Raw genomic sequence first — 18,195 nt, 5'->3', positions numbered from 1 at the left:
TGGATGGATGGATAAATTTCCAATGATTTCAACTTTCTTCTTGTAATTTTTTTTCTTGGAATTATGACTTTAATTCTCACATTAGAACTTTTTCCCCAACCTAATTTTCCAAAAATGGCAACTTTATTTTGTTTTGTTTCTTCTTTATATATACACTAAGTCCCCAACTTACGAACATCCGACTAGCGAACATTCGGATATACGAACACAAGCCGACTGGTCTATATTTTCATGTGTTTTGCCTTATAAGTCCATAATTATTTATATTTGAGTCCATATTTCACATGGTTGACCAGTAGAGGGCACTGTGACACTGCTAATGGGACCAACAGACGCTGGGGAGAGAAAGCTAAATGGAAAGCTTCATTGTAGCTGTACGATGCAACCCGGCACAGCGTGTGATTAAAGTTTATGAAGAGTTAATACGCCTGCTTAATTCCACACCACCCACAGAACACTACCTCTTTTAGAAGAGTCTAACCACGACGACTATTTGTCCTTTTTTTCAATAACTCCTCCTCCTCCACCACCACAACGACGTATGCTTGACCACTCCTCTTCAAAGGTAAATAACATTTATCATTACGTATTATTATATCATTTTTCATTATTGTTTTTTTCATTAATTATCCTCGTTTAATATTACTACTGCATCCAAACTCATATTTACATACATACGCATATACTGTATGTGTATACACAAACATGTAGTACCTATATCATTGGTAATATTACCTTTTCCCCTACTTAAGAACAATTCGACTTAAGAACGGTCGTCTGTAACCAATTGTGTTCGTTAGTTGGGGACTTAGTGTATTTATTTTTGTTACTTTTTTTTAAATTTGTCAACTATTTCAACTTGTATCATTTTTTCTCATAATTATGACTTTATTCCCATAATATTTTGTCTTTATCCTTGCAACATTTACAACTTTTTACGTAACCTAATTTTACAACTTAGTTTTGTTTGCTTTTCATAATATTATGACTTTAAGGCTTTTTTTTTTTTTTTACTGTTTCAACTTTGTTTCAACTTTTCGCGGGTATGCTGGAGCCTATCCCAGCTGACTTTGGGCCCTGGACTGGTTGCCAACCTATAGCAGGCTGTTCTTATTCATACACTAAGTCCCCTACTAACGAACAGCTGACGTGCGAACACTCGTAGATACGAACACAAGCCGACTGGTCTATTTTTTTCATGATTTGTTTCGAAAATTGCCATATTTTGTCACTTACATTTTTTCGAAATACAAAGGTGCTATTTTTGTATTGCGCGCCATTCCGCCGCTACAAATGGTGGGTAGCAGCATCCCTCTCGCGCGACCTTTCTAAGTTTGTCTGCATTTGTCGCTGATAACATCTCGTAGCACGCCGTTTGTACCCCATTCCATACTTTACAGAGACGTTTGTTATCCGTTATCATGGCTGATAAATCGAGTGCAAGTGCTAGTAGTAGTGGTAGTAGTGGCTAGTAGTAGTGGCTCGTTTAATATTACTACTACATCCAAACTCATATTTACATACATACACATATACTGTATATGTATACACGTACATGTAGTACCTATATCATTGGTAATATTACCTTTTCTCCGACTTAAGAACGATTCGACTTAAGAACGGTTGTCTGGAACCAATTGTGTTCGTTAGTTGGGGACTTAGTGTATTTCCTCTTTATTCCACTGCCATACGCTTCATCAACCTCCAGTCAAATAGGTGGCAGTGTTAACACTCAGCTTCTTGTGAAACAACATTAAAACCAACAAAGAAGAATCACCAACATGGCGGCTCAAACCGCACTACCGGCAACGTCGAACGATATCATCCACCGCGATGCGCCCAAATTCCCCGCCGTGGCTCTGTCAGCCGACGCTGCCCCGTTCACTCCTCAGGGGGCGGGCGGCTGGCAGACGGACGCCGAGCGGCTCTTTTCCCGCTGCGCCGCCAAACTCCGAGTGCTGCGGGCTGACTCGGCGCAGCTTCGGGAGGAGCTTAACCTGCTCTTTGACCAGCTCATCTCCGAAAACTTCAACAAAATCCTGGAGCCCAACATCAACATTGAAGCAGAGGTGACTATTACACTTGAAACGCACTTTAATATGACTGCTATGTTCCGGGGCTCCAGCTGGATTGGCTCAGATTAAATGCAGATCAGGTTAGATCAGTGGTTCTCAATTATCTGCTGTCATGCCCCCACTCAGGGACAAAACAATTTTTAGCCCTCCTCCCCCCGATTTGAAATACTATTCAGAAGCTGATAAAATATAATTATTTATCTGTTCAGTATAGACTGAACTTGAAACTGAAAAAAGCGAAATGCAACAGAAGTGCAGTGCAGCATACGAGTGTATTCAAGAGTCAAATTGCGTGCTGAGTACAACAAATTCATACATGTTGGCAGGTAACATTGAAAGTGCCTCTCACGCCCCCCTGAAATCTAAACATTATTAGAGCCCTATGAAATTACATCCATAGTCACCTTTACACTCGTATTACCAAGATAGTCGACAATCAGAGAAAAGAAGCCATTTAAGACATAAATGGGACTCATGCTTGTGCGTGTGTTTTAGAATATTTTTAGAGGATCGTGTTCAGTCGGCACACAGAATGACACAGACACATCAAGGTATTTTAGCCTAAACAAGGGCGTATTTATTTAAGCATCAACACACAAGATATATGATTGCAGCGAAAAAGCCTCTTACCTACGCCAACAGGGTGGAGAGCCAACACCCGTGGAAGAGTTCGCATCAATCGGCTGGGCGTTCGATCACAACCCGCAGCAGACTCTGTCTAGGTGTTTTCGCTCTCCCCTCTTTATACCAGTCTGTTCGTGCGAGCGTGAGAACGGGGTGGCCGGCCCCGAAACTCAGGCATTCGCACGCAGAGTTACTATTTTTTAACAAGCACCTGGTAGGCAAGGTCAGCAGATATACAGTGGGAAGTGAATATTCAGAACAACACAAACCCTTTCTCACATTCGTATCCTGGGAAATGAATGTTCAGAACAACACAAACCCATCACCCTTTCACATTCCACTCTTGATGTTCTGAACATCATTTTCCTAAATTCATAAAATCTTCATTATTCATCATGTTCCCCTCCCAATTATTCCAATTAACCAGATCGTGTTGCACCCTCTCAAGTAAATCCGCCCGTGTGTCACAGACAAATTCACCCCACATCATATTCCCCGCAACATGAAAATTCCAAACACAAATATCCGGTCCCCCGCTTTCCACAATTACCTCAATTTTGGTAAGCCCAAAAGGGGCATCGCTTTCACACACAGCAATTCGCATAATACTACCACTGATTAAAAATTATTTTCTCAAGCTGTCTTTTAGCTTGTCTAACATACAAGCAAGTGAATACGTTACATAAGGTTAATATAATTAAGCATCCTGCCAAAATAAACAAGGGTGGCAGTATGGTTTTCCTGGCAGTTACAGACATTCCAGATAAAATATCCCACCAATGATGGGCGGAACTCTGCTGCACTAGCCTCGCTACATGTTTCACTTCATCCCCGGCTATTAATGTGGACACCCACAACCGCGTGACATTGTACCTATGTCTTTGTATCAGATCCTCCAATTCTGTGGACCGGTCCAATGCGCATTTGAACCGGTCCAGAGACACAGTCCAGGGGTGGCGCAAAACCTCCCACTGCACCGCTGACAATCTGGACTCCTGGGAGTAATTGGTGAGATAATACGTTTGATTATTCCAATGCCACAGGTGTACATCATTAAGACAGCCAACGAATGGAGCTGAAGGTAACTGTGGGTGTTGTCTCATGGTAGCTACGCATAGGTAATGTGGCCCTACCTGCCATAGCATGTCTCGTGGTGTCTCAACACTCCAATCACATAATGTTACCTGACTATCACTCAAATATGGATTAGCGTGACCCATCTGTAAAGTACATACCATCCCTTGATCAGTTTTATCACATAAATCAGTGTCATAAGTCGTATTTGTTGCGGCTTCAAACCACTCTCCACTCACATGCAGATAATGATATCCATGTATTGATATTACCGGAAGTACTTCATATCGGCATACAGTTTTCACTTGAGTTACATTGTATTGATACCAATAACCTTTGCATTGGGTGTTATTGCAAACAGTTTGTTCCGGAAATAGTTGGAGCCATAGTTTTTGACTAATATTCCAAGTATTTCTCCACTGATGATAATTCCCTGTATAAACTCCAGTTATAAACCTTTCCTTCTGAATGCGTGCATGTAACATTTGCATACTACAAGCAGTCCAATTGGCAATTTGGGTCAGATTCATTAAGGAGCGATAAGTTTCGTTAAACATAGTCAATTGCCAATTGTACTGATGCGTCCATAAATTGACATTACTCAATTGTGTACCTATCCCGTTAGGTAACCACTCCCCAACTTGGTGTAACGCCCGTGATGTATACTGTCCAGTGGTTGACAGCACTGTACGCGTGACCTCCCCGTCGATGGTGTTGGACACCCCCAACACCGTTCCAGTCCCTCCAAGCAGCGTGTCATACCACTCTCGACGTCGTCGATGACATGTTGGGAGATTTGGAAACTTGATTGTCCATGACACCACAGTCCTCTGAGTAGCTTGGGCCATTCGGACGTGAAGACTTTGTGCCAGGCATGTGTAACAGACGTAGATGTTACAGTCACTGGTGATGTTGGCCATCAGACATGCTTGACCTGCCGGACAGCTCACGTGGTCCTGCACTCGTTCCGGGTCGTTTCTTGGGTTGTTCCCCAATAGTGGGCCACCATGACACCAAGAGCAAAGAGGCGCGTGACCAAAGAGCCGGCACCACCAGGTCCGCGGTCCCCAGCCATCTTGTCGATGTCGAGCCCTCCTTGGCACTCCAGTAAAGCGTTTCCAGTTGATCATTTACCTGCACAAAGAAGCACAGTTGGACATAGCATCCTACACTTTCTAATCTTCCCTTAAGTAACATTTTGACACAGGTACATTGACCCATTTCTCCTGTCCTGAATACATGACACTCACGGTAGCATCATTTCCCTGTGCTATAATTTCAGCGGGTTGTGGAGGACCATCCCGCTGCTTCACCCACACTTTAGCTCCCACCTTATCTGTTGAACTAAAACCTCTAGTACTTCTAAAAGTAACAACCTCAGGTGGAGTAATCTCCTGTACTGAGGTCATATTGCATGGTTTAATTATTAACTGTGCAATTTTGTCATCTTTTTGTACAACCACGGGTTGTTCCCCCATAATCTACAAAGTACCCCAATTTCTCCTTATCTTTTATTGTTTTAGTAATCTCCTCCTGACCCCCACGGATTCTATATTGTTCCATGGAGATTAACGTCGTCGCTTCAGGTATGGGGAATGGTGCCATGTGCACTTTTCCCACCAAAACAGACTTTATTTTCCTAAGGTCTCCAAACATAAACTTCCCGTGTCTTAAATGCAAAGTCATTCCTGTCAAAATGTCCATTCCCACTATCCACTCCTTTATGGGAGTGACTACAACGGTATACTTTTTAATGGGCATTTGTCCGATTTTTGGTGGTAGTGTTATACTTTTCCCGTACACTACTTGTCCCCCAATTCCCGTTAGGGGCACGATTTTTCCTTTAATTTTGTCCGGATTTCCACTAATCAACGAGGCCTCAGCCCCTGTGTCCACCAACGCTGTTACCTTTTGTACAGATTTCTTCCAATAAATTTCTAATTCTACATGAGGCCGTATATCCGTGGCGGACCAGGTAGTCTTAAGGACTTGGGCTTGGCCTTCATCCTATTCATCCTCCTCCTCAAACTTAACTCGCCTCTTCTTCCCTTTGTTTATATCTCGACAAAATCAGAGTCCCTCATCTTGTGTAAAGTCCTCCTTAATCAACCGCTGTTCCTGCACCTCAAGCACAGGCTCCATCACAGGCCGCCCGTGTTCTCCTATCACAGGCTGCCCCTGTGCGTCCACCATCTGCCTCATATCTGCTATGCCTTGCACCTGATGTCGTCGTGTAACAGGTTGCATTTTCTTAAATTGCTTTAATGATGGATAAATACTTCGAACCGGGGGCGGATCGGGGAGAGGTCCCAACCTCTCATCTGGGTCATCTCCCCATATGTCCCCATCCCAACCCCCGGGATCCCAATCTTCACTCATCCCGGCCACAAAGGAGCGAACTTGCTTCGCATCAACTTTACGGGATGAACGATTTTGGGCGGCACGAATCAATTGCGACAGGCACATAACGGTCTTATCCATTATGCACTGCATTCGCCTTAACTCTTTTTCCTTATCCTGCAGCTGCTTGGTCTGTTGCGCCGTCTGAGCGTTGGCCTTCGCCACCGCTAGATTACGCTCCTTCCATGCCTCTGCACAGATCCACAAACTCTCCTGTGTTCCCCTCAAGGGTGCCTCCTCGTTATATTCAACCTTGTTCAACATTCGTAACAGCGCCTCCGCGCTTGCTACAGGGATATCGCCAGCCCACGGCCCAGGGCGTCCCCCGCGTTGTCGTAAGACGGCGCCTATCCCTTTCACCTCGTCAGGGGCTACCCACCCTGACGACACTTCCTCCATGGTGAGGACATCTGTATTCTTCACTTTTCTTATACAGCACAAAGCCATTCTGCATGCAGCTGAACGTGATCCTGCCGACAACGCCAAAAATGTTTTAGAATATTTTTAGAGGATCGTGTTCAGTCGGCACACAGAATGACACAGACACATCAAGGTATTTTAGCCTAAACAAGGGCGTATTTATTTAAGCATCAACACACAAGATATATGATTGCAGCGAAAAAGCCTCTTACCTACGCCAACAGGGTGGAGAGCCAACACCCGTGGAAGAGTTCGCATCAATCGGCTGGGCGTTCGATCACAACCCGCAGCAGACTCCGTCTAGGTGTTTTCGCTCTCCCCTCTTTATACCAGTCTGTTCGTGCGAGCGTGAGAACGGGGTGGCCGGCCCCGAAACTCAGGCATTCGCACGCAGAGTTACTATTTTTTAACAAGCACCTGGTAGGCAAGGTCAGCAGATATACAGTGGGAAGTGAATATTCAGAACAACACAAACCCTTTCTCACATTCGTATCCTGGGAAATGAATGTTCAGAACAACACAAACCCATCACCCTTTCACAGCGTGTTGCAGTAAATGTAGTCCAGAAGTGACCTTGCCTTATTATGGTATTATTAGGATTATTATGATGATTATAATTGTGCCTGTTGTGAGTTAATTCAAACCTGCAATAAAAGCCTGTTTTGCATTGATCAAGTCTGGTGCTTGTGTGTCTCGCCCAACCGTACAGTAACATTAGTGACCAGTGTAGAATACTACATTTCATCAGCGTCTTTTGAATGCTTTCAATTTGTTTTTCAGTACATTTAGCCATTTTTATTCTTGTAAATGCTTCAAATAGTAAAAAAGTACCCAAAATTATCTTCAATATGCGTTTTTTTCACAAATAGGCCGTGTTCAACCACAAAACAGCATGAGTTATTAGTAATATCATTTTAAAAACCGTGATAGAGTGAAGCTGCGAAATTCAAACCGCACCGTGGCGAGGGGCGGCTGTACAGTACATGGTTTGCCTGAGTTCTGAAGTAAGAGGAGAGTCACAAAATAAAAATCAGCCCTTTCTTTTCAGGATGTGTGTGCCTTGCTGAAGGACGCCAGCCGTCTTGTGCCGCTGAGTCAAGAACATTTGGTGGTCAAACTGTGCAAGCTTGAGCATCACCTTCTCAACCAGCTGAAGGTAATTCATCGCTTGTCCGCTAACAACTTTGAGCAATTCTGTAAAAAATGTGACACACACACAAACACACACAAACACCATGTACTTTTGTTTGAAAGAAATCACAGTTTTTTTTTATTGTCATCATTATTAGACTCCACATTGTTCTGCTTTAAAGAAACTTCCAATGAACTTTCTGCCTTTCTTGTTTTTTGTAGAAATAAATTGAACGACTGATATGAGGAATTATGACATCATAATGATAAATCCGATAATGTAAAAAAAACAACAAACACACACATAGCTCCAACGAGGTGAGATTACCCGTAGTGTGCTGGAGCAAATCTAGCTTTCCTTTTCTGCGATGTGCTGCAAACGGCCGTAATGTGGTAACGTCCCCTGAGCTCACTTGCAAACAAACATGGTGTCGATCGTGGGGGACTTCTCACTGTTTTCAGAGGAAGACATTTCGCCAAATGCTCTGCAGACATTCCAAGACAAGGGGAAAAAACATCAAACATCATAGGTCACCTGGACGATGCCCAGGGCTTGTTCCTATCACTGCGGTGTTTGAAAAGTGCAAAAATAATGCAATCTGTGATTTCGTCATGAAGATACCTGCTTTTGTCGGCTAGTAAACCCTTTGGGGTCACGGATTGTAGTTCTGAGCCGCCGCTATTTTTTATATGGTTTGTTAATATTAGTGATTTCATTATATTTGGTAAGGACAAATCTACAGGTACAGTTTGTCAAATCCAACTTTGTTTGAGTCGTTCTTACCTCCAGGTGTGCATTTCTACAGTTACAAAATAAAGAAAAAAACAATATATATGAAAAGTTATTGTATTGGTATCGGTCTTGTGAAGCAAAAGTTATCGGTATCAGTATCAGCTTGAAAAAAAAAATTGTGCATCCCTAAAAAAAAAAAACATGGCATGCTTGCTCGCTTCACAATACATTCATCCCCGTGATATAGACAAGTCAAAAGAAAAGTCAGTTGACGTTTTTTGTTCAGTATTTTTTGTGCGGCCTTAGTTGTCCATTCTCCATTTTCTTTTCGAAGGTGATCATGGATGAGCAGACGCTGGACGTCTTGTTGAGCTACATCACCAGAGCTTTAAAAGTGTGCAACACGTGGACACACCCGGGCGTCCTCCAGGCGCTCTCCACTGTCGTCTACGGGAACGGACCCCAGTGCCACCAGGTAGACGTCCGGACGCGCGCTTGTTTTAGATGCAATGGCCGCTACTGCTCATTGTTATGTCATCCGTAGCACCTCAATGACCTACTGGGTGAGGATGGAGTCCTGCTGCTGTACAGCACCCCTGCTCAGCCAGATATGGATTTACGCCATGTGGCTCTCACATGTATGGCGAACATCTGTCTCAGGTGGGCTGTATATGTATGCATGTACAAAAACACAGTATAGCGGTAAATATCAATTTTGAGTGACCTTAAATCAGGAGTGTTCAAAGTGCAGTGCAGTTTTTTTTTAACGACACATTCTAAAAATCTCATTTAACAAGAAATCTACAGCAAAAATGGAAAAATTATTTTAAAGAATGAAGTGAAAATATTAAGAGAAAAAAACTTGGAGTCAGGTAGGAGACCTTGGGGAAGACCCAGGACACGTTGCAGAGACTTTGTCTCTCAACTGGCCTGGAAATGCTTCAGGGTCTGCTGGGAGGCACTGGAAGAAGTAAGGAGAGGGAAGTCCTGGCTTCCCTGCTTCGGCTGCTGCCTCCATGACCTGACCTTGGATATAGTGGAAGAAGATGGATGAATGGATGGAGATTTTGGAAAAAGGTATAATGTTATGGGAATAAAGTCATAATATTAGAAAAACAACATTTACAAGATGAAAGTGGAAATAGTTGGGGAAAAAAAACAACAGTAAAAATGGAAAGAAAAAATCCCTGTAATATTACCAGAATAAAGTAAAAATATTATGACAAAAAAGTCACAATTTTACAAAAATTAATTTGTAATATTATGAGGAAAAATAATGTAATTTTAATGGCATAGAGTTGAAGTATTAAAAGAAAAAACTAAATATAAAAACAAACAATATAAAATAAATAATATAAAACTTTTGGAAAATTAGGTTGGGGACAAATTTATAATATTATGGGCATAAAGTCAAACTATTATGGGAAAAAAAGTATTAATATTATGAAAAGAAAATTTAGGAAGATTATTTAAGAATGAAGTAGAAATATTTGTTCATTTAAAGAACAGCAAAAATGGGGAAAAAAAGCTAAGTTGATACTAAAAATAGCCTTTTTCTCCTATATGACAAAGCTGAGATGCATTTTTTTTTCTTGAAATATATATAACTTCTTAGCATGTTCTTACAAAATATCAGAGTGGCAAAGTTGCACCCTTTCATTTTTCACCATGGCCCTCGCTGCAAAAAGTTTGGACACCCCTGCCTTAAATAAAATGAAGTGTATTGAACACACATCCATATCCAACTAAAATCATTTTTAAATGTTTTGTCAGGATTCCCGGTCAGCCGCCGCTGGACGAGGAGCACAAGAGTGTGTGTTTCTCAGTCTTCCTGAAAACACTGCAGGCGCCCAAACCCTCCAACACGGAAGATGTCTTTTACTGCATGGTAAAGATGCTTTTGTTCTGTCAGGAAGCGTGGAAGCGATAAAGACCTTTTAACTGCCGGTGTGGCATGTGCAGGTGGTCCAGGTGGCGCTGAAAGGACTTCACTGTTGTCTCTCTGGTGGGAAGTGGAAGTTTGGCGGAGGGGAGGAGGTCGGATCGGTGCTGGCTGCCCTGAAGGTGCCAAAATCGTGCTCAATAAAGTGAGCTTAAAAAGCTCACCGTGTACTCCTGTGTTTCCTACCCGACTGCAATCAATGTTAACGCTCATTTCACATAATGGAGTAAAATAGTTTTGAACAATGGTAATGGTATTGTGTCATTTTAATGCTCCTACAGAAGCTCATGTTCCAAGGAGCTCCGGGCGTTAGCGCGGACTGGCCGTCCATGCTTTACCCAGCTCCTCTTCCACAGTACGAGAGCCCCTCCCCTCACAAGCCAGCGGAAGCCCCAAAACCATCAGAACCAGCCAAAGCGTCCGCTGGGGTGAGGCGGACACCTTATGCGTTTTTAGTTTTTAGCTCGAGCCTGATGACATTTGCTCGTGATGCTTCTTGTCTTAGAACAAGAAGAGGAAGTCGAGAGGAAAGGCGAAGAAGACGAGTGCAGAGGACAGCAGGCGGGACGAGGGGGGTGAAGAAGATGGAAAGACGGCACTGCCAGCGTCTCACAAACTAGGAAGTGAAGCAGAAGCCAAATCTTTTCTTCTCTACCCCTCATGGAAGCGATGCACTTCTGACTCTGAGTTTTCCGACCCGGAAGGCAGCGCACAGAGCAAGTTAAGGTACTAAGGCTGTACGAAGATTAGTATACACCCATAGGACTCTTCATTAGGTACACTTGCACCATATAAAAATATTCAGATTTTCCAAAACCTTCAGTAAACATGTCCGTCTGACTCATTTGCTGGAAAGATCATGTTGTGCGGGGCTTTTCCTCTCCAGTCCTGGAGGTGGTGGTAATGTCAAACAAAGTGGCCGCCAACTACCATAGGCAGCAAGCTTTTCTGACCACAGCACCATCTGCCAGATGTAGTGTCACTGCAGCATATTCCTCTGACAGCGTCAGTCTTTAATACATCACCTGTACTGGATCTCATTATGTACATGTTCCCGGTCAGACTTTCTCACGCTCGTGTACGCCAGGGGGCGCTGCACTGCCTGCTCGCCGTGGTAAAATGTGTGGAGAAGCGGACTCTCTACGGCTACTGGTCTTCATTCATCCCGGACTCACCCGTTGGAGGACCACCGCCTCCCACTTTGCTCACCATCATACTCAAGGACCCCTCACCGAAGGTGCAAGACGCCCTCGCCCAGCCAATTGCCAGTTGGACACCATGCCAGTGCATATACCAATGGCTTGCTTGCTGCCCCACAGGTTCGAGCATGTGCGCTTCAGGCCTTGTCGGCCATGCTGGACGGCTCCCGGCAGTTCCTGGCGGTGGCGGAAGACACGGCGTCCCCTCGCACCTCCTACACGCCGTTCTCCTTCACTTTAGCTGCAGCCATCCGAGAGCTGCATCGCACTCTCGGCCTGGCTTTGATGGCCGAAACGTCTCCTCAGACGCTCACGCAGGTCATAAAGGTGAGATGACCCCTAGTGCGCCTCCTCCTTGTGTTACTGTAAGAACTATGACGCCTCCTTGTGTTAGTGTAAGGACTAGTGCACATGTTTGTGTAAGAATGAGCACACCTCTTTGTGTTAATTTAAGAACGAGTGCACCTCCTCGTGTTTGTGTAAGAACGAGTGCACCTCCTTGTGTTAGTGTAAGAACTATGGCACCTCCTCCTCGTGTTAGTGTAAGAAGGAGTGCAGCTGAGTGACACGTCTGTCTACTTTGTCAGTGTTTGGCTCACCTGGTGTCCAACGCTCCGTATCACCGGCTGAAGCCTGGCCTGCTCAGCTCGCTGTGGAAGCAGATTCGTCCTTATGTGCGGAACAGAGGTCCTAAATTTGTTGTCCAAAATGATTTCTACATTCTTGAAGCGATTCCACTCTTGTAAAACCTGCGCTTTGTTCCATCAGACGTGAACGTGCGCGTCTCGGCGCTGACGCTTTACGGCGCCCTGGTGACGACTCAGGCACCTCTCCCTGAAGTGCAGCTCCTCCTCCGTCAGCCGGAGGGCAGCACGGGCGGCGGCTCCCTCACGCCACAGGACGGTGCCCTCAGCTGGCGGCACAGGGAGGCGCAGTCGCCGCGCGCTCCTCGCACGCCGAGGGAGGTGGACGGTGCCCCGCCGTGGCTGCTGACGCTGTGCGCCTCGCTGGTGACTCAGCCTAGGGGCGACCAATCGGACAGCGAGGGGGGCGCGGTGGGGGCCTTGGAGCCGTCGCCCGTTCGGCTGGAGGCCCTGCAGGTGCTGTCCCACCTGGTGCGAGGTTACATCTCTCTGGCTCAAGCCAGCCTGTGCGACATTGGACAGCTCTGCGCCCGCTGCCTGGCCGAGACAGACCCGTCTATTCAACTTCACGGCGCTAAGGTAGCACTTCTTGTCTTGAATGTGCATGTGAAGCAAGCGTTACAGTTGGTGGGATGCATTATGGTTGTCTACAACAGTATGTGCCACTATTGATGTACATGGAGTTTTTTTATACTACAGTGGAACCTGCTTATATGTCCATGCCCCCATAACCAAAATATTGATGTTGATGTTTTATATATTTATGTATTTCATATGATCTTTTATATCATCCCAATATTCCTACTTTTGTCTCCAATAATCTTTTTAATTTTTCTTCTCGTAAATTATGATTTCATTCCCATAATATTTTTTTATTCCCACAATACAACTTTTCCCGTAACCTAATTTTCCAAAAATTACAACTTTATTTTGTTTAGTTTGTTTCTTGTAAAACATTAAATATTAAATATTAAAACTTTAACCAAATATTGTATTTTTCTTTAATATTTCAACTCTATGCTACTAAAATGTCATTATTTTACCTCCTAACATTATGAGTTTATTCTCATAAAATTACCACTACTTTGTTGTTAGAATCAGACTGTTTTCTCTTAATATTTTGACTTTATTGTCAGCTGGAGTTTTTTTTCCGCTATTGTTTTCTTTTATTTTCCAACTATTTCAACTTTCTTCTTGTAATTTTTTTTTTCATAATTATGACCCAGAATATTTAGACTTTATTCTCGTAACATTCAAACTTTTTCTGCAACCTAATTTTCCAAAAAATTACAACTTTATTTGTTGTTTTGTTTGTTTTTGTCAATATTAGGACTTCAAACTGTCTTTTTTCTTTAATAGTTCAACTTTATGCTACTAAAATGATGTTATTTTTCCTCACAATAGTACATTATTCTGTAAAATTAACAATTTTTCTCATTAGATTACAACTTTTTTCTCCTAACATTTTGACTTTATTAAAGTACTGCTGAGTTTTCCATTTTTGCTGTTTTTTTTTTTTTTTTAGATTTTTCTTGTTAAATTCTATTTTAGTAATGTGCCGCGGGCCTGTAAAAAAACAGCCACGGGCAGCAAATGGCCCCCGGCTTGCTCTTTGGACGCCCCTGTTTTATACTTTTATCTAACAGCTGCTGCAGTAATTTCATTGTATTTTTTAGTAATAAGAAGAACACAGTTGACTGTGACTTGATGAGTTGGTCGACATCAACGGGTTCCACTATATTGTTGTATTAGATTATTGTTGAAAAAGGCATCTAAACCTCCTGTGCAGCTGCTGGAGGAGCTCGGATCCGGAATAATCCAACAGTACCGAGCAGAGAGCGACGTTCCAGAGAGCTCCCGAGTCCCCCTGAGCCAAGTATGCGCAATGCCTCACGTGTTCAATCTGCCTTAAACATGACGTATGCTAATCGTCTTGCTCTCTGCAGGTGGTACAGTTCTGGACGGAGGTGCTGAGCGGGCCGCTGAACGCGGCGCTGCAGAACGAACAGCATCCCACACTGCAGACCAGCGCCTGCGACACGCTGGCCTCCATCCTGCCGCACGCCTTCGCTCAGCTGCCCGTGAGTTGACATCTTTAGGTGTTGTCCCGTCCTTTAGTGTGACGGCCTGCGGTGCTTCCAGGACAAGACCCAGCTGATGTGCATCACGGTTCTGCTGGGCCTCACGTACAGCGACAACTACCTGGTGAAGACAGCGGCCGTCAGGGCTCTGGGGGTCTACGTGCTCTTCCCTTGTCTGAGAGAGGTAGGAGCAAGTCTAGGGCTGTCCCAACCCGAATACTTCTGTCAGTACATGTCCGTCAGTATGCTGGAGTTCTGAGGGTATGAAATTTGACGGTGTAGTGCTGTCCTAAATCATTACAGTCGTCCCTCGCCCACCTCATGCTTCAATTTCGTGGTTTCACTCTTTCATGGTTTTTCTAAAATACAAGAATTAATAAAACATTTCCTTTTGTGGTTGAATACGACCAATTATTAGTCAAAAATATACATATTCAAGCAAATTGTACGTGGTTTTTTTTTGCATAACTTAAGCATTTTCAAGGATATACAAATGCAGTTGTCCCTCGCCACTGTGCGCTTTGATTTTGCGGCTTCACTTTATCATCATCTTTCTAAATATGTTAATTAACAATAAATCAGTGCTGTTTTGTGCTCGACTACCGCTTATTAGTAAAAACAAAAGCATATTTAAGCATATTTGATGCATTTCTGGCCTAAATCAAGCATTTTCAAGCATAAACATAATTAAATGTACTGTAATACAAATATAAGACATTCAGAAGATGCATTTAAATCCAGTACATGTTTTTGATATGTAGCATTCTACACTGGTCACTAATGTGACAATGTAACATTGATGAGACATGAGACATAGCCACTGCAGGAAGTAGTCAGTTTGTCTTTCCCAATGCTAACATGTGTGAGTCTGTTATGTCTTATTTAGGTCTTAAATGGCATATTTTCTGGTATTATGTGTACAGTATTGGGTAATAAGAGTGTAAAAGTGACTATAGGGCTGTTATATCATGTCTAGAGGTCTCTAATAAAAGCTCTGTTTAGAAGGTTGTAAACAGGTTTTCTATTCGCTAACTATGAAAAGCAGCTTTGAATGATCTCACAAGAGGCGCAATAATCCCTGATGAAACACTGTTACAGTCATCTACACCAAGCTAAAATTCAACTCTGAACGCCTGACGTCACTTCCTGTCTGCCTCCCACTCAGCTCCCCCTAGCACCGCAACACATGTTATTTCATGTTAGCATGTTGGCCACACGGTCTGGAGATCTGGAAGATCTGGGTTTGACTCTTCACTGGACATCTGTGTGGCGTTTGCATGTTTCTCCCATGCGTGTGTGGGTTTTCTCCGGGTACTCCGGTTTCCTCCCGCATTCCAAAAATGTGCATGTTAGGTTAATTGGAGACTCTAAATTGTCCATAGGTATGAATGTGAGTGTGAATGGTTGTTTGTCTGTACGGTCATGGAAAAAATGATTAGACCACTCTTGTTCCTTCAGTTTCTTGCTCATTTTAATGCCTGATACAACTAAAGGTACCTTTGTTTGGACAAATATAACAATGACAACAAAAATAGCTCATTAGAGTTCAATTTTTTGGCAGTACAATGCTATAGCTATTCATGTTGGAACTTACTGGTAAGTGTTTTGGTTATCATCAAGAAAACCATGGAAGTTTCTAGATATCAGCTCTTAAATTCAACTCTTATGATCTATATTTGTTATTATCATTATATTTGTCCAAACAAATGTACCTTTAGTTGTACCAGGAATTAAAATGGATCAATAAACTCAAGAAACAAGGGTGGTCTAATCATTTTTTTCATGTGTGTGTGTACCCTGCGATTGGCTGCTGACCAGTCCAAGGTGTACCCTGCCTCTCACCCAAGGTCAGCTGGAATGGGCTCCAGCATACCCCCGCGACCCTAGTGAAGACAAGCGGCATAGAAAATGAATGAATTAATGAATATTTCATGGCTAGGTGGCTCTAATAATGTGGAAAAGCAAATTTAGAAGATTGTTAACAGGTTTTCTATGCTCTAACATTCTATTTATAAACAATTGACTTTTTATAAAACAATATATAATATATATATAACAATTTATAAACAATTGATGCCAGGTGAACGCACTTATGCAATCAAAAGAAACAACCTGCGTTTTCAACAAGGAATGCTCATCGGACGTCACAAGCGATCACTTTTTTCATTTCAGGACTTGATGTTTGTGGCCGACACAGCCAACGCCATCCTTGCCGCCCTCGACGACCGATCCTCGAACGTTCGCGCCAAAGCCGCCTGGTCTCTGGGCAACCTGACTGACACCCTGATCGTCAACATGTAAGAAAAGCAAAACCTCCTAAAGGCCTGAAGAGACTTCTCCTAACCCCCCGCGTCTTATTCAGGGACTGTGTCGACGTGGACTTCCAGGAGGAGATGTCCGACATGTTGCTGCTGAAGATGCTGCAAGCGGCCACGCGGGCGGCAGCCGACAAAGACAAGGTGAAGCCTTGATTTAAATTTTTTTTTTTTTACTTTTATAAACACTTTTCCACACTCTTAACAAAAGACTACAATGAAGAACGAGATTGCTTGTCTCCTTGCCATTCTGGAAGACAGCAATCACCACTGTGTCTAGCTCCGCCCGCTTTAGGTCCCCCACGAGTGGCAGATCGGTACGGATCTGTTACTGTATCCGACCACACTATCACAGCAATGTCCGTTTCCAAAATGTCGCATATTTGTCCCTCCCAGGTAAAGTGCAACGCCGTGCGAGCCCTCGGCAATCTCCTCCACTTCCTGCGCGAGGGTCAGCTGAGCCGCTCTGCTTTCCAGCGCCCGCTAGAGGATGCTGTGCGAGCGCTGGTCAAAACTGTCCAGTCTGTCGCCACCATGAAGGTCCGATGGAACGCCTGCTACGCTTTGGGAAACGCTTTCAGGAACCCCGCCCTGCCGCTTGGTAGGTGAACGCTTGTGAAGGTATGATGTCGTGGTTGCGTGTCTCTGTGTGGCAAATCTGTCAGCTGGGGTAGGCTCCAGCTTCCTGTTAAAATGAATACGCAACATGAAAAGTGCATGGATATGGTTTCGCTTCTTGTAGCCTCGCTTACCTCAGCAGGTTTCTTTTGTCCCCACAGACTCCGCCTCCTGGTCTGGCGATGCGTTCGCCTCCCTCTGCAACGTGGTCACGTCCTGCAAGAACCTCAAAGTGCGTATCAAGTCGGCCGCCGCCCTCGCCGTCCCCGCCCACCGCCGCTGCTACGGGGACGATGAGCGCTTCGGCCGCGTTTGGCACTCGCTGGCCACAGCGCTGGAGACCAGTGAGGACATGCACGACTTTCTGGAGTACCGCTACAGCGCCACCTTGCGCCACACGCTCTCGCGGGCGCTGCTCCACCTGCTCCACCTCAGCCTCCCACAGGACTTGCCTGCCATCTGTGCCTCGCTGACCGGCGAGGAGGGGAGGGGCATCAGGGAGCACTTGATCAAGTACCTTCAAGCCGAAGGGGGAGGAGAGGGAGAGAAAGACGCCGGGGGGGACACTTTAAACTGTCAGCAGAGAGTCCAGACTCTGCAGCTGACGACCACCCGACTGAAGGCGATGAAGACTGAAGAGGAGGAGAGCAGTAAAGACGCGCTGATTTTCTTCTTGGAAGATTTGCTGAAAGCCTGCAAGGGGCCGTGATGAACTGTTGTCACACCACAATATCATGAACATTATGTGCCTTCAAAGACTCATTCACTCTAAATGCACCATTAAAAAAAAATCCTGACATTTGATTTGTTATTTTTTTGCAAAATAAAGACTCAGTTTCAGTTTACATTATTGTTCACCAAAATAACATCAGACCCAGGTTTACTTGTTTTTTACTTTATTCAGACATCCCAAGTGATTGTTTGGGTTGCATTTAACTT

General features: G+C 44.1%; 1 protein-coding gene across 4 annotated transcripts; it reads left to right on the top strand.

The window, feature by feature from the left end:
- The first annotated feature begins 535 nt into the window (after window positions 1-535).
- heatr6 (HEAT repeat containing 6) lies at window positions 536-18,107 on the top strand. Of its 4 annotated transcripts, none has more exons than XM_054755992.1 (19): window positions 536-565; window positions 7,642-7,749; window positions 8,792-8,932; window positions 9,002-9,117; window positions 10,231-10,345; window positions 10,420-10,521; window positions 10,681-10,827; window positions 10,905-11,125; window positions 11,462-11,636; window positions 11,719-11,925; window positions 12,186-12,285; window positions 12,367-12,821; window positions 14,032-14,118; window positions 14,189-14,323; window positions 14,385-14,507; window positions 16,496-16,620; window positions 16,686-16,782; window positions 17,035-17,239; window positions 17,418-18,107. In XM_054755992.1, exons 1-19 carry the CDS (start codon window positions 542-544, stop codon window positions 17,963-17,965), a joined length of 3,231 nt encoding a protein of 1,076 aa, XP_054611967.1. In that variant the 5' UTR covers window positions 536-541; the 3' UTR covers window positions 17,966-18,107. The 4 variants fall into 4 exon arrangements, with proteins under 4 accessions (XP_054611967.1, XP_054611966.1, XP_054611968.1 ...); XM_054755991.1 differs by lacking the exon at window positions 536-565 and adding an exon at window positions 1,773-2,069; XM_054755993.1 differs by lacking the exon at window positions 536-565 and adding an exon at window positions 1,773-2,069 and having other exon boundaries at window positions 17,035-17,259; window positions 17,418-17,557.
- The last annotated feature ends 88 nt before the right edge of the window (window positions 18,108-18,195 follow it).

The sequence above is a fragment of the Dunckerocampus dactyliophorus genome, chromosome 16 (genome assembly GCF_027744805.1).
Source record: "Dunckerocampus dactyliophorus isolate RoL2022-P2 chromosome 16, RoL_Ddac_1.1, whole genome shotgun sequence".
Lineage (NCBI taxonomy): Eukaryota > Metazoa > Chordata > Actinopteri > Syngnathiformes > Syngnathidae > Dunckerocampus > Dunckerocampus dactyliophorus.
Note: the sequence above shows the minus strand (reverse complement) of the source record. Positions and strands in the feature narration are given on the sequence as shown.